Source organism: Nyctereutes procyonoides, unplaced genomic scaffold (assembly GCF_905146905.1).
Source record: "Nyctereutes procyonoides isolate TBG_1078 unplaced genomic scaffold, NYPRO_anot_genome, whole genome shotgun sequence".
NCBI classification, from domain to species: domain Eukaryota; kingdom Metazoa; phylum Chordata; class Mammalia; order Carnivora; family Canidae; genus Nyctereutes; species Nyctereutes procyonoides.
Genome location: NW_026575159.1, coordinates 26,716,889 through 26,739,048, shown reverse-complemented (window position 1 = coordinate 26,739,048; position 22,160 = coordinate 26,716,889). Strand labels below are relative to the sequence as shown.

Sequence of the window (22,160 nt, the reverse complement as noted above, 5' to 3'; positions counted from 1 at the left end):
AAGGCCCCCAGGAACTCATCTAAGATGCAAACAGTGTCAATGAGACCGCGGATAACTTTTATTTCTCTTTGTGGTAATTTTGGTATTGCTGTACTTGCTATAAGGTATTGCTTCTACAGTTGAAACCACAGGCACTGCTATTTCATTTTACAAATGAAGGCAATAGTTACAGACGTACAGTGTATGACATCATATAATCTGAAACTGGCCCAAGTGACTCACTTTTCCACACAGGACTACAAACTCATTGCCTTACATAACATTATCATATAATGTCATTTGCGATCCTAGCTAGCTCTTACATAATTTATATTAATACAATGGATAATCTAAGAGTACATCAGATAACTTGTCTCCAAAGTAGCCATTGTCTATGATGAATGTTACCTTTGCTTTGTCTCGCATGGAACCTTTCCCAAGGATGGACATTTTTGTCAAGGTTTCTTCTTGTAAACGCTTCAGAGAATTGCCACGGGGACCCAAAAGTTTCCCCACAAAGTTGAACTAGGGAAAAAACAAACAAACCAAATTTGTAACATTCATATCTGAAAGGAATTTATCAATTTTGAATGCCAGAAAACACTATAGTATGCTACACATCACTGGTTAATGGCAAAAACTTAAATTCCTGCTATATGTATCACACAGTACAGTTTTCCACAAGTCACATAAAACAGGGCTAAACATTATAAAGTAAAAACCAATCATTTCAATGACAGCTAGATTTCACAAATTATAAATTAAGCTTATTCCCAGAATGCATAGGTTGCTATCCTGACAATTTTAACACACATTCGACATCAACCCTGAACAGGGTTAGGACGAGGATACTGGTGGGAAAGATGTAATGTGCTCTAGGCTGGTCATTATGGAACATCTGGGTCCTTCCACCTAGGTCAGCACTCAAGCCTTAGTGAGTCAACCAGGAAGCACACTGGCCTAGATGAGTTCTCAAGCATCTCTTCTAAAATATCTATCTCTTCTAAAGTAACTAGGTATGGAAATGTTGACAAATTATTTAGTCTTAATTCTTAGGGTTCTTTATTTAACAAGCAGAGCAGAAATGAATTCATAAAGGGTATGGGACTCTGAGGCGACCTTGCCATGATTTTAAAACCTGGCTTTTCCACTTACCAACTGAGTAACCCAGCTTGTAACGGGATTACCTGACCTCTCTGTACCATGGGCTCCTCTGTAAAATGAGAACGGCGAAAGACAACAACCTACCCCCAATAAGGCTGTGAGGGGGATTAAATGGGTCCATATAAATAAATCAGAACAATGCTTAGCACAGAATAGACAATAAATATATCTTGAATGAAAGGATTATTATTATGAATTTCACACAACTTTTAAAAGCCTTACCATAATTAAGGTAAGTCACGAATACTTTTTGTTCACAGAAAGAAAGTCAGCCCTACTGACCAGGAGAAACACCGTTCTCTTTGGCAAAATTCCTGATTACAAACTTATACAGCTGCTCTTTTGGTATCAGCAATCCTCCATGATCTATGCCACTGCTGTGCTGTTGCTGTTTTTAAGAGAAAACTGTTCCTCAATTTCTCCATGGTAATTGAAGAAATTTTCTTAAAATATGAACTTTTTAAAAATCAAAATGGTATTTTTTCCTTGCCTACTTTTGTCTTCAACGAAAACTCCAATATCTATAGTATTTTTAACCTTCACATGTATTTTGTTTTTAAAATTTAATGTTAAGTTGATTACTTTTTAAAAATATAGAAATGAAAAAAAATAAAAATATAGAAATGATACGTATAGAGTTAACAATAGCAAATAATACAACATAGGAAAAAAAAAATCAGTGTTTCCTCCCACCCATCTCTACCTTATTCTTGGTTCCTGATTTTCTCTGCTTTATCTTCCTGGAAATTCTATTATTTGGCTATTGGGACCTCCTGAGTTGAAACTCTAAATTTCTCTTACTTTTCTTCTTTCTCTTTCACCTTCTCACTCTATTTTACTTTCTGGGAGATTTAAGTATATTTCCTACATATCTATTGATTTTTTTTTTTTACTTCTGCTATCAAATGTTTAACTACTAATAGTATTTTCTTATATTTGTTCTTTTTATAGCACTTTAAAAATATTTTATGGAGGTGTTATAAATTCTTATATCTCTGAGGATATTCATGGAAGTGCCCTCCCAACCCTGCTCCAACTTGGAGTTTATAGTATCTACTTTTTCCAACAGATTCGCGCTTTGTGAATTGGTCTCTGTCTCTTTCTACATTATGGGCTTTCCTCCAAGCAGTAATCCCTTGCTTCCTGCTTTTAAAAATTTAAGGTCGAGGAGGCTCCAAAACATTACCTGGAAGTACTGCTTTCCTCCATGGGATTTGACAACCGGACTTGACAATTCACTTTAAGATGGCAGGCCAGTTTTTTTCAACATAAGTTACTCAAATATCAGTATCTGTTTCTCTTCCCTTGGCCTAGGTAAGCATTACCCTGAATAGGAATTCCCCAATCTCCCAGCAGGAGGTATCAGCCTGGCTGTTGGAATGCTGGGATTCCCACTGTTAGGTATGCGTACCTTTATTTAAGGGAGATAATACCCTCATTGTCCGTGTGGCATCTCTGGCCCTCAGTTGTATCCATCTGGGTCTCAGAGCCCAAAGCTTCTCTGTTCAATCCCTTCAGGATATCTCTAGCCTGCTATAGGTTGAGAGGGCAGATGCCTGGTTTTATCAGCCAGGAAGAGCCTCCAGTAGTCTAACCACTTTCTCATACAAACATTGACCCAGGTCTCCTTTTCTTCAGTTCTGCCCAACAATCCACCTTCTCCATAACTGGCAGTGTGACCAGGGCTATTCCTTAGCCCTCCCAGTCCTCAGGAGGCCAAGTCATGGCTTACCAGAGCCCTCACACTGGAGGGTTATCAGAAAGTTAAGGCACACCAGGTAAGTGCTTAGCACTGGGATACGCTGAATTTACCCCAAGCCCATGCTCCTGAAAAACAGTGATGGTGAAAACCTCAAGCCCTTTCCATTCCTGGGAATGGCTCACTGCAAAGAACTACTCCTCCCCACGTGACTTAGAGATATGGATGACCCTCTGTTCACCTACGGCAAGGCCAGACACAGACCCCCTAAGTCTGCATTCTTTGTCCCAAGAAACATTAGCTGATGTGTTTGTCCCCACTGACAATCACAAAATGTCCATTAACCTGACCTGATCACACTTCAGGCAAGTTCTCTCTTTTCTCAGGCCCGTGACTGTGACCCACTAGCAACCTGGGCAACCCTCCAAGGGCCTTCCACTTCAGGCGCCAGCTTCAGGGCCAGCGTTCGCTCATCCACTACCCCACCATATCGCCCCGTCCCGCTCCTCCCACGTCCCCAACCCTGCTGGCCCTGTCTGCTCCCAGTAAAAGGAAAGCCTTTGCCTTCTGACTGATCCTACCAGGCTCAGAACTATTCCTTATTATACGTCCCCCTTCCTGCTCTTGTAATAACACTTTCAAATAAAGATTTTCCTTAACCTAAATCGGGATCTGTTTTTTGACGGACAACTCTATTCATAAAATAAGAATGTAATACATTTTAACTTTCATTTTTATTAGTATTTCATTTGTGCATAGATTTGAATAAAAGGTGAATGTGTTATTTTAAAGATGAATGATATTTTTCCAGATGTCAATTATTATATTACAAATATATTATCATATTACAAATGTTACAATTGCAAATAGAAAACTTTACAAAGCTGGTAAACCAACAGAGTTTTCACTGCATAATGTATAAAATCCCATAATGATGTTCTGTGTTGGTAAAGACCAAATGCTTTTCTGGACTGGCTTTGATTTAAACTATATTTATGACAAGACCCTGTACCTCCAGCAACAATTACACTTAGGCTTGTTCATTGCATAAACAATGGAATCTCAAGAACATGTCACTGTCTCCACTAAAAGGTCCCCTTAATTGGGTGTTCACCAAAAAGTTGGTTAGTCAACAAAGGGATGCTTTATTGAATTCCAACTCAACCCTAAAACTGAACTCCCTGTGCCAGTGCAGCTACAAGCGTTATCTCCAGAGCTCCTCAGCTCAGTGAGCGGCCCTGAAGGTGGTACCCTGACTCGAGCCAGAAATCTGACAGTCACTCCATGAGGGTAGTGACGAGGACTTTGTGTTCACTATTTCAACATCTGTGCAAGGAGAGCATTTTTAAAAAAGATGTTATTTATTTATCAGAGAGAGATAAACAGAGATAGTGAGAGTAAAGTAGGGAGGAGAGGGAGAAGCAGGCTCCCCACTGAGCAGGGAGCCAGATGTGGGTCTCAGTCCCAGGACCCTGCAATCATGACTTGAGTTGAAGGCAGATCTTTAAGTGGCTGAGCCACCTGGTACCCCAAGACAGTGTTTAATGAATGCTCAGCGGCCTTACTGTGTCTTCTCGATTTCACTTCTTCAGTGTCTCTCACACAGTCTATTTCTCTGTAGTCACATCACAAGCCCTGGCTACAATCCTCGCTCACCTCGCCCACCACAGAATTCTTTCACCCAATCGACCTCTATCTCCTCAATCAGCACAGAGCTCTTCACACAAAGGTCACTTTGGTACATCTCTGATTAAAATATAAGTCCCAACTACCTTCAGAATGAAGTGCCGATGTCCTGACGCTCCTGTAGGAGGCCCCTCCTGCCCTGGCTTTTGCCCATATCTCTGCCTTCACTGCTCTCCTGCTTTTGACTTCAGTCATCGGACTTGCTGCAGTTTCTCAAAACTACCATGTTCCAAGAACTACCCATTTCAGTTCATATGTAGAGCTAAGAAGAACATTATTCTAGCCCTTTAAGGCAAGAAGAGAGTTGGGCAGAAGGCAGGCTAAAGCCCAAGTCCCAGGGCAAACAGCAACCACAAGGGGCAGAGTTCAAGCACCTGCAGGGAGCCAGGAGAGTTAAAGAGCATTTGCTTATCTGGGGTGGGCTCACAGGAGAGCACTAAGCCCTAAAAGCCACAGCGTTAGAGAAGAGACACAGGCAGAGGGAGAAACAGGCTCCATGCAGGGAGCCCAACGTGGGACTCGATCCCGGGTCTCCAGGATCACGCCCTGGGCCGAAGGCGGTGCTAAACCACTGAGCCACCCGGGCTGCCCCTCTTAGAGGTCTTCCGTGCAGGAATTCAACACTCCCGCCCCTGACCCCCATATGCTCACAGGGAAGATCAGGAACAGGAGGACTCCTGAGGCCACTTCCCTGGGAAGCCACTGCTGAGATGGCTCATGCCCATGCCCTCATCACCCGCCTGAACAAAAGCTTCATCTGCAGGAGCAAGGACAAAAAAAACCACTTTGCTTCTTTGTCTTTTAAAGTACTGACAAGGTCAACAAAACACGTAGTCAGATCAGGTTCTAGTCCTTGGTAGTGTTCTTACTACTCCAATGCTGGTGAAGCAGTGAGCTTGCTCTGGGTGCCGAGGGGAAAACAGAAAGAGATGATGCCCCTGCCCCAGCGGAGTTTCATGTTCCAGTGGTGAGAGCCAGGTGACCAGCACCATGCTGACTAACCTGCAGTGAGCACCCGTGGAGGTGGACAAAAGCAACCATATCCTGTGCAAGGGTGTGGGGACAGAGTATTTCCTGCCATGTAAAGAGCAAGTGCAAAAGCCCTGGGCACAAAGTAGCTTCTGAGAAACCAGAAGCTGGCAGCCTGAGGGCAGCAGAGTGAGTCAGGGCTGGGAAGGAAGACAATAAAAGACAGAAACCCAGTGGGCCTCCTAGGCCACAGTCAAGAATCTGGATTTAATTCTGAGTTTAAAATATAGATGTAATCTGGATGGTTTCCTTTTCCCTTCGTATTGTGGTCACTGCTTAACTGTTCCCTGTTGATGTGAACTCACTCCTTCAACAATGGCAAAACTTCACACTGAAAGAAGAGTGAGCTCCAGGGTGCCAAGGCCCTGCTCACAGCTTGTTCCCGGTGCCTCCCAGCAGCCTGAGCCATGCTCACCCTTTCTCCTCCCACCTTCCAGGTGACACTTACCAAGCCATATCTTAAGATACTTTAAGATGCCTTTTAGGCTTGATTCCTGAGAAGAGAATATGTGTTTTCCTCAACTCTGAGCTCAACATCTTAATTCCCATCTCTACTCTTTGTTTTTTTTTAAGATTTTATGTATTTATTCATGAGAGACACAGAGAGAAAGAGGCAGAGACATAGAGGGAGAAGCAGGCTCCCTGCAGAGAGCCCGATGTGGGACTCAATCACAGGACCCTGGGATCATGCCCTAAGCAGAAGGTAGATGCTCAACCACTGAGCCACCCAGGAGTCCCCTCATCTCCACTCTTAACACACTGCTACACACGTAGTAATGCTTAACAACAACAACAGCAAAGTACTGAATCAACAGAAGGAAAAGAATAAGCTCATGAGCGGTGGGTCCAGGCCTCTAGCCTCCTGGCTGTTGTCACTTTATTCTGAGAAAGCCACAGCTGTATCAGCTGTATCCCAAATATATAGCATTCTTTGGCACAAGACAAAAATAATTCCAAAGCGTAAAGTCCTGTCCGTGGTGGAGTCCCTTCCACTCACTGTGACAAACATGCGCACCAGTGTTATAGGATCTTCCCTGACCGTAACTTAACTTTCTAATGCTCACTACACCTCCGCTGTTTTTCTTAAATGCACTTTACTATTTTGTCACCAAATGAAATCCTGGGATAAACCTGACACTTGCTAAAAGCAACCTGTTTGGTCTACGATGGCCCTTCTCCTCCTCACAGACCTGCCACTCTGACCCTAAAACCCTGGCCTGCAGCCCACACCTGCATGCGGAGGTCATTTCACACACCCTGCCTGACCCGGCAGTGAGAAAAGCAGCACTCAACGGTTATGCCATAATGCTATCCTGGTTATCTATCCATGGCTATATAACAAACTAACCCAAAACCTGACGGCTTTAAACAATAACCATTGATTTATTTGCTCACAATCCAGCAATCTGAGCACTGCAGGGAGATCCACTCCCCAAGATGGCTTGTTCCCACGTCTGTTACACTGATGTGGCTGATAGCTGGGGTCCTCGGTTCTCGGTTTCATCGAGTGTCCCCCACCTGGGTATCCGGGGCTTCCACTTATCATGGTGGCCTCAAGGTGGCAGAGCTTTTTCCTGGCACGTGGCTTCCAAGATCAGAAAACCAGAAGCTGCCTGGTCCCCTTAAAGCACATGCCCAGAAGCCATCAGCTCTGCTGTAAGCATTCAGTGGACGGGAGCCACAAAGCCAGGACAGACTCAAGGGTCGGGCAGGGAGTGATCGCTGGGGGCAGAGCACCAGCCAAATAACAAAGACTAAGCAGTCATTTAGCAAAAGTTAAGTATTCATAGTCTCAAATATCAGAGCCTTTTCTAGGCCTAGCAGTGTACCTGCCTGCGTATTTTCCTTAAGGGGGACATGGGTTGTGACTCTCTGAGGCCAGAGACACTGTCTCATTCATCTGTTCAACAACTCAACAACTGCCTACAATAGCACTTAGCCTCTAACAACAGGCAAGCAGTATCTCATGCATTCAAAGAGACTGATGAATGTCAATCAAAATTAATGTCCAGAATATACCATCACTACCCAAGGGTTTAATATAGTTTAATTAACTTAAAGAAAACCTAGAGTATGCCACACACATACAGATGGAAGGCAGCACATTTCTGGTATATGGGTCCTAACTGGCCAACAGCATCTTGTAACTGAGTGTCTCTAAAATCTAAATGTTCATTAAAATGCTTAAAAAGACGTCCGAGAAAAACTACAAAATAACAGGATACTGTTATTACTAAACTACCCACAGGGTAGTTTGGTAATACAGAGATGGGTCTGAAGAAGGATACAAGATACAAAAGAGAGGATATAGAGAATTTTTTAATGCTTGGATACAGTATGAAGTATATATCTCATTAATTTAAAAGTTAAGAAGATGTAACAGGGGAAGGAGGCCAAAGGGAGCTGGTCACCAGTGAAGGCAAATGCAAATGCACCCTTGGGTCACTGACTCAAGTATGCCAAGACCTTCCATTAGGCAGCAAAGAATTACCCCACCACTGGCTCCTACACTTCTCACAGACATATATAAATACACACACACGTAAAATGGTGTATGTAAGTGTATTTTTACATGTAGGGATAAACTCATTTATTTTAAATTCTGTATCTGTATCTATCATGGGGTAATATTTCAATAGTTAGGGCAAAAGATTCATCATTAATGATACTGGACATAGGGAAATATAGTTCCAGTTTGAGAAGATTCTTCTTGTCATATCCAGCTGGATCACAGCTGCTTTTACTTTGGACAAGGCACAGGGGAAGGATCAGCACCTCCATTTTCCTCGTTCATTTTGAGTGTATGTGTAGAACTTTAATTCACAGTTTCTTTTTTTTTTTTTAACACTTTTTTTTTAAAATTTATGATAGTCACACACACAGAGAGAGAGAGAGAGAGAGGCAGAGACATAGGCAGAGGGAGAAGCAGGTTCCATGCACCGGGAGCCCGATGTGGGATTCGATCCCGGGTCTCCAGGATCGTGCCCTGGGCCAAAGGCAGGCGCCAAACCACTGTGCCACCCAGGGATTCCTAATTCACAGTTTCTTTTGCAATAATCTGTGTCCATTTAAAGGTAAGTTTAAGTAAAACTAGCTGATGTAGCCCATGAATCCATACCAGGCACATATCGCAGCTATATGCCCTAATACACTGAAAGCCAATTGAGACTTTCTGCAGTGTGGAATCCACCCCTTTACCAGAAGATACGGTCTCAGCGTGAAGACCTGCACGGCACTGACAAGAACCCTGTAATGGAACCAGCATTCATCTCGGTACTTAATACTAAGTCTAATTTCTTGAATTAACAGCATGGATTCGGGAGCCAGATTTCTGGGATTCAAACTCCTGTTACTTAGTAACTATGTAACCCTTAGCAAGTTACTTCTCTATTACTTAGTTTTTTCATATGTGAACAAGAGATAATCATTGCCTCCTACAGCTGTGAAGATTAAATTAGTACATGTAAGATTCTGACATGTAGAAAACCATAAGCTATGTATATACTTTGTAACAGAACTTCTACCAAGTGTTTCTAACACGAAATATACTGCTGTGCATACATCCCTCTTTGGAAAACATCACCCAACCATTTGCCTTCACCCTACCAGGGAAAGAGAATTAAGCCCTCTGAAAAAACATTTTGTTCATGATCTCCACACTCTGATCCCTGCCCAAGGGCAAGAATGGAAAGGAAAGAGTAAATGAGATCTGTCTTACCGGCCTTCACTTGAAAGGAAAAGACCAGATCACCACTTTTTTTTTCGCTCCATGGGCCATTTTAGATTCCAATAACTTAACCACTAACCCAGTAGTTAAATAAATCCACATTTTAGTTGGTATTCAGAATACTGATCTTATTTGAAGTAAACCAATGTCGTAAATGCCAAACTCGAAACAACAATAAACCTAATAACAGACTCAGGACCATGGCATCCACATGAAATGGAGTGGGTGCTTCAGAACTATGCTTGTTTCCTGGCAGAGCTATCAACTGAGTCCAGCTTTGGGTTACTGACAATAACTTTCATGGTTCTGATAACACCTCTACATAGATAAATTTCCTAAGAATAAGTAATTTCAAACTTGGGTTTAAATCAATCATTCCTAAATTTTAAGAGGAATTTTAGAAAAGGAGACCGTCCACAGGGCACCTTCCAGTATACATTCTAGTTGTGTGATCATCTCCATGCCAGGGCTCCCTCCCTCATATAAAATTCTGATGCCCAAGTATAACACTAGAGGCTTTCCAGACTAGTTGTCACCATTCCAGTGACTGCTACAACCTACTCTTCCCCATAATTAAATCATTCTGGCCCAATAGTTACTCTGCCCAGCCCTCTGATCTCTACTTGTTAACATTTTGAACTTACGCTTAAGGACTAAATTTAATTCCATCTGTAATTCTTTCTCCAAATTTCTCTCTTTAAATTCTTGTAGCGTCTGTCTATCTCTCTTATGGTAATTCAGTATATACCCTACATTATTTACTGAAATGTACTTTGTTTCTCCTATTAGAGGAGCAATCCTTTGAGAGTAATTGGGACCCATATTTGAGTCATCATTTTTCCTACATAACAGATTCTCAAGAAATATTTGTGGAATTAAAGTTTATTTTATGCCAAATCAAATGGCAGTAGTCAACACAGTTTTTATTGATTTTCTTTGCTGCACAAATTATTGTGACCTATTAAAGCTACAGATAAATATAATTATTTAAGTTTATTAATTTGCCAACCACAAATCACTAAGCATTATTGGTAGTAGTGGAGATTATTTGGTGTTGCCACATCGATTGTAATTTTAAATAGTATCTACTTCCAAATGGCAAACAGCTCAACTTATTTAGACATCAGCAACTCTAAAAATCAATGGAGTGTATAAAGAACTTCTCCAGAAGATGATATGGGCAAAATCCATACATGCAGGCATACACAAATAATGTACAATGTGAAACAATCTACATTTTCTGTCTCTATTTGCTCAAGGCTGGAATCTATTCTTTGGGTGGGTAGATAACAAAACAAATTTAAAAAGCAAACTATGGAATAATGAGTTTGAAACTCCTAGACTACAACAGTCTGGCTGGGAGGGTAGGAAACTGAAGGCAAGAAATTGATCTGGACAAGAGCCTGTTGCAGAAGATAGGTGAGGGGTGACAGTATAAATTAAGGAGTGGTAATGGAATGCAGACACAGAGATAAATGGTAATTAACTGAGGCAGTAGAAATAATAAATGTGTAAGTCTCAGTATCTCAAGAATGAAGGAAAAGCTAGTAGACAAAAATCACACGCTGATTTCAGGCACGGGCACTTAGGTACATGTGCGGTCTGTCATTCAGTGAAATACGAAACACAGAAAAAGGTCTAAGTTTGCCAGGAAGAGGAGGAATGAAGGTCTTAAAATTTGGTTATATCTGTTTCAGGAACATAAATAAATTCTCCAGGAACATAAATTTTTTCAGGAACCCCTCATTTTATGCCTGGCTATTTTGGGAGTCCACTTAACAAATCTAAAACTAGGTTTAAGTGCTACTTTCTGGGTCAATAATCAAGAATTTTAGAGAGAATAAGGGAAAAGTTACAACATATGATTTAAAATTCCTTCATACAAAAAAAAATAAAATAAAATAAAATAAAATAAAATAAAAAATAAAATAAAATAAAATTCCTTTATATGGGCACCTCGGTGGCTCAGCAGTTGAGCATCTGCCTTTGGCTCAGACTGTAATCCCAGGGTCCTGTGATCAAGGCCTGCATTGGGCTTCCTGCAGGGAGCCTGCTTATCCCTCTGCCTATGTCCCTGCCTTATGTGTGTCTCTCATGAATGAATGAATGAATGAATGAATGAATGAATAATCTTTAAAAAATAAAATAAAATTCCTTCATAAAATTTTTGAAAGTAAAAAAAGACTTTTTTGAAAGTTATATTTATAAATACCAATTTTTTAATTGTCATGACACCAGCATATGTCAGAAGATCACAATAGAGGGAAAAGAGCCTCTGCAGACTTGTCCTTCCATCTCTACTTACAATCACATGGCCCTTGGTTCCCTGTGACAAGTGGGCTGTAGAGGCCCCGGGAGACAGCTGACCTGGATGGTACAAGGTACCATAATGGCCTCACAGGTCATTATGTCCCTTGAGGTTCCAGAGTCCAGAGTGGCCTTCCAACTTCATCATGGGGTCCCAAAAGTTAATGCATGCCAGGAGGGACACTGATAGCAACTTACAAACACATGTGTTTTAAAGTGACTATTTTTAGTATCAGGGTTCCTTGATACCAACAAGTTCCAAAATCGCCACTAGCCACCAACACTGATTTTGGTAATGGCACTTACATATCAAGAACTAACATATAAGTATATTATCACTTTTTTTTCTATAGGAAAACTATCAACTCGATACCAAAAATAAACATTTTCATAAAGCCTCTGGAAAAAATACTATATGCCTCTGAAAATCAATTAGGAGTCACAGAAAAGGCAAGTGTCTACATCCCAATATAACTGTCAAAATATTTACTACTGTGGGAAATTTTAAAACCCAACAAGATTTCTAGAGAATAAGTTTCTACCTCATAGTAAATTCATGGATTTTTACTTCTCTGCAACATGTGACAAGGGAAAAATGCAAACCAATTTTTAAAAAGAAAATTTCCCTGACCTTTCATTTCAACTCCAGGAGGGAACATGTTTAAGTATTTCTCTCTTCTCCCTCTCAAACACCCTTAACCTAAGACCTTCTGTGAAATAGCAAATACAACAAATTTAAAATATGTACCTAATAGGAAAACATTCAGTGTAACAAATCATGTTGATTAACATGATGTTAGTTGAAAATAGTATGCATGTATTAGAATGCTTGGGGATTAACTAACAACTACCAAATTAAGAAAATTAAAAAATCTAACTTAAACTCCTAACTGAAATGGACAGAATTTAACCCATACACTAAATCTTAACAATCATAGCACAGAGGTTTCTCCCAAATTAACAATGTCGGGACCATTTTTCCCCTAAATGGAAATCTTTTTTTATCCCAATTATAAAAGTTGCACCAAATTGTTGAACATTAAAGTACCAGAACAGGTAAAGCAGAAAGAGGCACATAATCCTACCCTCCAGAGAGTAACTACTCTTGAGTCAAGTTGTTTTCCCCCCACATAATTGTCCAACTAGGATATTATCTGCTTTATATGTTGCTTTTTCCTTTTTTACTTAACACTGTAGCAGACGTGTGTAACTGTGTAACGCTACACAGAGATGTAATGTATTTCATTTCATCTCTCAGCCTGCTTTTCCAAATGACAGACACAAGTCTTCCCCCCAGCAGGATGGTGCATGCAGCTGAGCCCTCCTTCTGAAACGGTTTCCAACATTGACACACCTGGGGAAGCCCACCTCATCCTCCAACACAGCCCTCACATCACCTGCTCCACCTCTGTGGCCCTCACCAGCCAACCCTACCCCACACTCTGTGGCCCTCACCAGCCTATCAGTTGAAGGATTTGTTAGTTGACAGAAGGTAATAATAGTAAAAGGAAAGAAAAACCTGATATGTTAGACAGACATCATGAAATTAAAAACTTCTGCAGATCACAACACGCTATGAAGAAAATAACAGAAAAGCCACAGACTGAGCCAAATATTCACAAAACTCATCTAACAAAAGACTTATAGCTGAGATATTTAAAACAGCTCCTACATCTATGATGAGAAGCCATACAGCCCATTTACAAATAGGCAAAGGACCTAAAAAGACACTTCAAAACAGAAGATACAGGAGTGGCCAGTCAGTACATGAAATGAACACATCATTCCTCATCAGAGAAATGCTAACGAACACCACAGGAAAATACCAATATATGATCACAATGGTTAAAACTCAACAGATTGAGAACATCAGACACTGATGAAGATAGAGAGCCACTACAACTGGCTTGCACTGTTCCTGGAAATGCAACAAGGTACAATCACTTTGGGAGAAAGTATGGCAATTTCTTGTAAAATTAAATACACAGCAAGTTAAATCTTAAGTACTCATTGAAAAGAAAAACATACCTCCAAAAAATGTATGAAAATGTGTGAAAACTTGTATGAAAATGTTCACAGCGATTTAATGTATAGTAACTCCAAACTGAAAACTGCCCTAGAAATAAATAAATAAATTGTGGTATACTCAAGCAATGGACTACTAGTCAGCATTAAAAAGAAACAAACTGCCGATGTATATACAGCAGTATGCATAAATCATGTACATAAGCACTCAGAAGAAAGAAAAACAGGATAAAAAGAGTATCAATGTATCATCATGCCAAATCTAAAATGACCAAGATTTTAGAACTAGATAGAAACCTTAAAGCACCTATTGTCATCCTGCTCAATGATATCACACTTGAATAAATGAAAAATAGAATATTTTTCTGGAACAGGTAATATTTTGAATATTTATGTGTCTATGCCCTATGCTAAGCATTTAATATGGATAACCTTATTTAATTCTTAACAATCCAACCTCATCTGATGAAGAAATTAGAGTAGAAAGAAGTCACATAGGTTGTCCAAAGCCCCATCACTAGGATGACTCAGAAGTATAATTCTTTAGGACTTCCTAACTAACACTAAAGTCAATCAGAAAAGAGAGGATCACGAAGTAAGTTTTTAAGTTTTAATTAACTGTGAAAGTATATCTGTGTTGGTGTGAGGTGTGGGAGGGCTATGCTATGGGAAAACACCTCGAGACAATATCAAACAGAATATAAATTCCACCTCTGCTCCCTTGTGATGGGGTTTGCCAAGCCTGCAGACCTCACTGTCTTACCTTAGGGAACTGCTTTACAGGGATTAACACTTTCTGTCCCAGCTTCATGTTCTTATTAATCACCACATCGATGTACTTTTCTTCATCCTTGCCTTCTCCTTTTTGAAACTTTTCTATTTCTGTGGAGGAAAAAAGATAACCATGAAGTGCATGTCTTAGAACCCCAGAGGCTGGGAGTTCTTGCTTGGCCTACTGAGGCACGAAATCAAATACAGAAATGGGGGCTATGAGATCATCATGAGTTTTTTGAGTAAAGACGTATTTCCCATTTTATCAATCATTCTTTGCCAGTACAGTAGGAAAAAAGGCAGGTGCTATGGCTCTGCAAAGTCAAGTCTCAACAGCCCATGCTAGTGGAGGGAACAGTGAGCCAGCTAAAAAACAGACACAAACAAAAATAAGTTTCTTGGGGCCTTCTGGAATCCCAGGAAAAGGCTGCTCAAACCGCTAAGAAAAGCCTGAAAGTATTCTCTGTTCAGTGTAACAAAGTCCTGACATCCCTATCCATCAGCTCTGCTGGGCTCTCTGAGGCTTACATCTGCAGGAATTGATTCTTTGAGATGGCATTAAACGCCCTAGACAATGTTCTGTCAGTTGACCTCCCCAACCAAATCTACCCTCCCCACAGGTGACACGGATCAACTACACACCCACGTCTTCACAAATGTTCTCTTCTCTGCCTGTAATGTTATTATTTCAATTTTATACATCTCCTTCAAGAATCAGCCACATCAAATACTATTTTTTATGTGTGACTATCCCTCTCGCCAGTGGGGCAGGAAGGAAGGAATCAATCACTTTCACCTTGATATTCACTCTGAAAATACTTTCTGTACAACTCTAATCCTAATTCCCAATGTGATGGTCTTAGGAGGTGGGGGCTCTAAGGAGGTGATTAGGTCAGGACGGTGCAGCCCTCATGAAAAGGATTAGTGCCTTATAGAAAAGACCCCACGGAGCCCTTTCATCCCTTCTGCCATATGAGGACACAGCAAGAAGACTGCCATCTATGAACCAGAACCATGAACCACACGGGCCCTCGTGTGACACCACATGCCTCGTACAGGCACGTTAATCTTGAATTTCTAGGCTCCAGAAGTGTAGAAATAAATTTCTGTTGTTCATAAGGATCCCAGTCTATGGTATTCTGCTACAGCAGCCCAAGTGGATCAAGATACTCTCCCACCAGAATGTAAATTTCTCTTAGGTAAAAAGCTGTTTCTTCCTTCAACAAACAGGTACCACGAAGCACACACTGGGTGCACCTTCCCACTCTCAGAAAATTTCAGATGCTGTTTCCTCACACAGTTGCCTGTAGCATTTGGCTGTGTAAGAGGTACACAAACAGGTGCTCGGATGGGTGCTGAACGAATGTGTACGTGCACTGCTCCTTCCACGGATGGACCACGGGATACCCAGGTTCAAGGAAGGGAGCCCCAGCATGGAGACAACCCAAAGGTGGTGTCACTTGTATAAAGGGGCACACATATTCATTTGTTTTGCTTGTTGGGCTAGGAATACCTAAGAATTTAATATATGCCACAGTCACGACATAATTCAATCCTCACAAGAGACGGCAAACAAGAAGTCCAAATAGGTTACTTTGCTAATAAATAACAGAAGTAGGATTTACCTCCAGGCTTGTCTGACTGTAAAGACAGTGTGCCACTGCAAGTCTCTCCCACCATTTTTTTTATGCCATGTAAAACAGGAAATAAGATTTTCATGGCACCTTAGGATAAGGTGACTTAACGTGGAGGCTTCAGTTACCACTAAAGAGCCTGGTGGCATTGATGCCTTCCCTCCTCCATCCACCTACCCCTTCATTCCACTCTTGAGCACTAAAACCTCAACTGTCTTGCATGTATTCAAGTTGAACCTGATCTCTCTCCTCCACGGTGACAGCCTTGACACCTATCATGATAGTCCTGAATAAAGTCTTCCTTACCATTTTAACAAGTGTCAGAATAACTTTTTTCTTTAACAATGCATGGTTAAAAAAAAAAAAAAGTCAGTATCTATGTGGGGTGTAATGAAAAATATATATTTGGTCTTTGTTCCAGACTCCTGGCATGAACTTCCTAAAACCCTACCCTACAAGTTTCCTGAGAGATAGGAGTGCACTTTATCATTCCTAACAAGCCCCTTTCAACCATACTGGCCTTCATGCTAATGAGATGACTCTTAGAGGAAGAGGGAGCTGGTTGCCAGAAAAACCAACCATGTGAAAAATCAAGCAAGTGCCAAGCTGGCACATTCAGCACTCCCACCTGTGGGGAGAGAAGAGGAGCTCGAAACTGAGTTCAATCATCAACCACCAATGATTTAATCAATTGTGCCCACATAATGAAGACCCCACAAAACCCCCTCAACAAGAGTCTGGAGAGCTTCTGGGCTGGTGAACACATCCAAGTGCTGGGAGGGTAGTGTGCCTAGAGAGGGCATGGAAGTGCCACATCCTTCCAACACCTTGCCTTTGCATCCCTCTTCTGTTTGACTGTTCCTGACTTACATCCTTTATAACTAACCATGGTAAGCAGAGTGCTTTCCTGAGTCTGGTGAGTCACTCTAGCAAATTATCAAAACTGAGGAATGAGTTGTGGAACCCCGAAACTCGCAGCTCATCAGACAGCAGTGTGAGCAGCCCGGACACCCCATCTGCAGCTGATGCCTGAAGTGAGGGCAGTCTTGTGGGGCACAGCCCTCTCTCTGTGGGGTCTACCCTACCTGCAGGAGTCGCTGTCAGAACTGAACTAGCTCAAACTTCTGGACACCCAGTTGGTGCTGGAGAACTGGTTGGTATCAGGAGACACTACACAAAAGGGATTACAAGTGATGAGGAGGAAGATGAAGGCAAGCAGGAGAGGCCCAGAGGATAATACTAAACTTCCAAATAAACTAATTGATAATTCCATCTGCTTTCTTGTTTTATCCTAGTTTCGGATCCAGAAAACAGATTCTAAATAGGATCTGTATGGGACACTAAAATGTACATTAAAATTGAAGGATGTGAAATGCAAAATTTTACTTAGATAATTTTCGTTATTGTTGTTGAAAAACCTTTTAAGAGTCCTTTTAATTTTGATTTTTTTCCTATAAAAGTGAAATATATACATGGTAAAAATTTAAAGCAGTATAACAGGATATAAAATTTTTTAAAAGGTTTCTCCTACCCCCATTCTCTCCAGAGGCAATGATTATTACAATATTATATACTCTTTCAGAAGTATACATGAATACACAAGTGCATGTTCGCATGCGCACGCACACACACACACACACACACACACAGGATTTAAAAACTGGAACTAATGGTGTAGATGAGCTAAACTAGTTTTGTTTTCCTTAGTAAAGAACAATAAGTCACATCTCATCTGCTCCATCAAGTATGACAATTCATGACTTCAGCTTTAATTAGAAGAAAATTAATTCCACATTTTTATCTATGCATTTATGCTCTAATTGGAAATGCCTTTAGCATAGAAAATTCAACAAAATTAGATATACTAAAACTTTGTAGAATGAAAAAAAAAAGAACTTTTAATGCACAGAAGTATTTGTTAAAATAAGTGTAATTACCTATTTTCAAATAACACTGCATTTTTATGATTTTTGAGCACTCATCACATATGCACAATATATAACTCCATAATCAGCATTCAAATGTTATTCCTTGAATCAGTGACATTAAGCATTTTAAGTAACATATAAAATCATAAAGATCAAAAAATTAGAAAAAAATTATGTATGTTACAATATATTACATTAAAGTTTGAGATTATACCTATGATTTGGAAAAGGAATATAAAAATAAAAAATATATGATACCTCATTTCATCTCTAGACAGTCAACTGTGAAAATCTTATGTTGCTAAAATATCTTGTTGCCTTAAGTAAGCTTTGAATTATGTTCAGATATAATATATCACTGTTTAAGATCTATTTGAAAATTGTGAAAGCCTGATGCCATGCTACAAGTGTGTTGGTTTGCATGTACTGAATACACACTACACAGCAATAGGAGGAGCCCCGATTCCATGCCTGAGGTCAAACACATCCAGCTTAAATCATGGCTACTAGACTTTTCCCAGGCCCTCCAGCTACAAAATCCAAAACTGGTCAAAACTTTTGTGGATGTTTTTTAGAGACTATTCATTCAATCAACAATTTTGTACTTTCCACTTGATTGAGGATCATAAGAAGTTTGATGTTTTCATGAAGTCCCACAAAATACAATGCAAAAAAGCAGGGGGACTGCACAAGAGATGTACGAATTCATGAAACAGCTTTCTGGTATTTATGCCTGTCCCTAACTGGGCATTTCACTTCCAAAACCCACGTGACCACCTCTCTGATCTTCTCTAGGGAAGGGAAGATGCTTGACACCACCAAGGTGGATGTAACCTCTTAGTTAACTGCAGCCAGTGAAGGCCAACCACAGAGAAAATCCAATCAGGTTTCTGAGGTCGAATGCATGAGGGATTTGACTTTGACTAATCCCCAGATTACATTTTGTTACCACACAGTTCAATGTACCAATGCCATCTCCCAGCTCAGAAATAATAAGCAAATGTGTGATTAGGGTTTATATAATGCAGGGGATTAGAAAGTTATATTTGCAAACCATGGACATCAAATTTCTGTCAGCCCAGAAACTAGTGTCAATTACAATGTCTTTTTTATTTGTCCATTTCTTTTTTGTTTTTGATTTGGGCATGTACAGAGCTTCCTAAGCAATGGCCACTTACCTTTGTATTTCAGCCCATCAAACATAGTAAAATCCACTAATCCTCTAAAAACCAGCCAAATCACCTTTGGATTTACACCGAGTTAAATTTTCAGTATTTATTTAACATATTAAATAATTTGAGTACTGTAAATTTTTATTAAAGATGCGTAAGATCAGTGTGCCTGGGGGCTTGTTCGGTTAAGCGGACTCTAGATTTTGGCTCAGGTCATGATCTCAGGGCTGTGGAATCAAGCCTCACATCAGGTTCTGTGCTCGGGTGGAGTCAGCTTGATGATTTCTCTCCCTCTCCCTCTGCCATCCCCCTGCTCACTTGCTCTCTCTCTCAACTAAATAATCTTTTTAAAAATGCTTATATTCTCTCATAGAATCAAGTACATCGAAACTGATATTTTCCTTTTGCTGAGCAACTTCGTTTCTATAAATTTACCCTACACACAGACTTAAGTATAAAATATTACGTACAAAGTTATCCATTTATAGCACTGTTATCCATTTAATAGCAAAACGCTGAAAATCATCTAAATGTTTATTAACAGGAACCTGTTTACAGAAGCTAGGGCACACCTGCACTATGAAACAGCACACAGCTACTTTATAAGATCAAGAACTCCTTATCTTCTGATAGAAAACGATCTCCACCAGAATCACTGTTTACACACACGCACAGACACACACACACAGTGTCAAACAGTGAACAATATATGTTCATATTCACTTGTATATGCACAGAAAATTTCTCTCTACTTATATATAAAAAACTAGTAACAGTGGTAACTAGCGGACATGAGGGAATCAGTAGACAATAAGCAGGACTGTATCTTTTATGTTGTTTTAAATTTTTGAAGCATGAATATCTTACCCATTTAAATTACATAAAATTAAATTTTAAGCGCTTTATACAATTTTTGAAAATACGGAGACAGAATAGAATAAAAATTTATACAGAAATGGCCATGCTTATATTTTGCATCTTGGCTAGTAATCCAGAGCTTTAATGTCTCTTGATCATTCATTTTAAGTTCTTCATTCATGTATTATTTTACTGAAACTGCAACGGGAAATTTACCTAGGCTGCTTATCTTACTTGAAGCAACAGATAGGTTTCTGAAAATGACATGTAAAACATTTTAATTTGAGAATCTGGTAATATTTTAAACACAGTGAGGTTCACTTGGATGAGCAGTGAGGATTGGCACCAACCCAAAAGTGCTGACTGGGTTTTGATATGTTGAGAAACTATATAAGGTGCTGGGAACAGAATATAGGGAATGTGTGCACGGAAACAGACAAATATTATAACGCACACAGTGCTGCAGGAAAGGGACTAACAGCTCTGGAATTTGGACAATTATTTGAAAAGCTAGCAAGTATGTGTTACAGGGTAAGGAATGGAGTTTGTCAGGCAGGGAAATGATGAATTCTTCACTGAAGGTAAGTAGCCTCGTGTAACACCAGTTCACATTCGCTCATTCGATTAGTCAGACTGTGCAGTTGATAGATGGAGTTTTACTAAGATAGCATAATCTATTTTTCCCTTTTCTCTTCAAACAGTACAAAATGGAATAGATGAGACAAGTAATGACGACAAGATCCTGCCATCACAGAGCCCGTTAGGGAACAAGCTTAGGCATGAACTCAATTTCCTGACTGTGTCTTGGGCTCCTGCAGAAAGATGGAACAGGTTCAGGGTGAAAGGAGGGGTAGTTCTCTTGGGCCACCACAGAGAAGAAGTGATGACAAAAACATAAAGAGGCAAGCCAGGTTCTTAAGATCAAAACTGAGATCCTAACAGTTGAGTAACAACAGGGAGCTACTAAAGGTGGTTAGCTGGGGTGTGTTGTGATGGGAGACATCCTTAAGGAAAGGCAATCTGGCAGCTAAGGTGTAAGTAACGGATGGGATGTGGGGGGTTGGGGGCTGGGGCAGGTTAAAACACAGCTAGATAATAAAACAGTCTGTCAGGATAAACAACAACTGTGGGACGGCACCAGACAGCTTGTTTATAGTTGATGTGGACAGAAGACAAATGAGGAAGCTGTCAGAGGCAAAGCCTTCATATTTAGAGCAAGCATCAAGCCTACTGAGTATCCAATCAGAGAGAACACACAGGACACGCCTGTGCTCCTGTCACCATCCTATTCTCTAGCCCACAACACCCACCTTTGTCCACAGGTTCTAAAGCACAACGTCCACCATGCCGTATGTAGGCTTTTGAACTTGTTCTCTAAGACTGGAATATTCTGTGGGCTTTTGCCCTTGAGGTGTCTTCTCTTTGGTGTCTCCAACTAAATTCTACTCCCGGAAGGGCTGTCCTTAAATTCCCAGATGAGTTAACCAAAAGAACACAGCACCTATGCTTACCATAGGGCTAACCTCCTACTGTCTGATTTCTCCCACAGACTGTCAGCTACCCCTTTCATGGTGCCCAGCATGTGGTGAGGGCTCCCAGGGACATGCTGTGAGAGGCTGAATGGTGAAAACTCATTACAAACACACATGCTTATAGCCTTACCTTTTATTCAGTCTTTTTGCTGCTTTATCTCACACGATCCTGACAATATTCCAGGATCAGTGAGTATTATTCACGTTGCACACATGATAGAAGTTGGAAAATGTGTTTCTAAAAGTCACAGAGATTGCAAGCCATATTACAGAGACTCAAACTAAGGACTCTGATTACAGCACACTTTGCCAACAAGTTCCATCCACAGGTCGTTAAAACATTTTGTCTAGCTAACAACCCAATCAGGCTTGTAGTTTCCATAAAGGAGAAAAATGCATTCTTTACAAAACAGGTCAATGAAAGAATGCATTAATGAACCAACACGTTCCTATGCTGAGCCCACATGGAATTTATCTCTTAGGTCAAAAACTGTTAGTGAGAAACCCTGAAACTCTGCAACTCTGCTTATGCCTACAGCCTCTGTTCTTCCCCTGGGTGAATGATCCAACAAACAGGACTCCAGAAGGAGACAATGGCATTCAAACTCCGTAATCTGAAGAGGAAGTAATTAAGGACCTGCATATCAAA

The 22,160-nt window shown here is 40.5% G+C and overlaps 1 protein-coding gene across 5 annotated transcripts in view; it reads right to left on the bottom strand.

Annotated features, from left to right (window-relative positions):
- Positions 1 to 22,160, bottom strand: part of KHDRBS3 (KH RNA binding domain containing, signal transduction associated 3) — a 181,688-nt gene that overhangs the window by 104,945 nt on the left and 54,583 nt on the right. For all 5 annotated transcript variants that reach the window (XM_055314239.1, XM_055314237.1, XM_055314242.1 and 2 more), the window contains exons 2-3: positions 14,380 to 14,498; positions 388 to 504 (exon numbers count right to left, since the gene is read on the bottom strand). In XM_055314239.1, the coding sequence (XP_055170214.1) occupies positions 388 to 504; positions 14,380 to 14,498 (236 nt within the window). The remainder of the gene's footprint in view (positions 1 to 387; positions 505 to 14,379; positions 14,499 to 22,160) is intronic.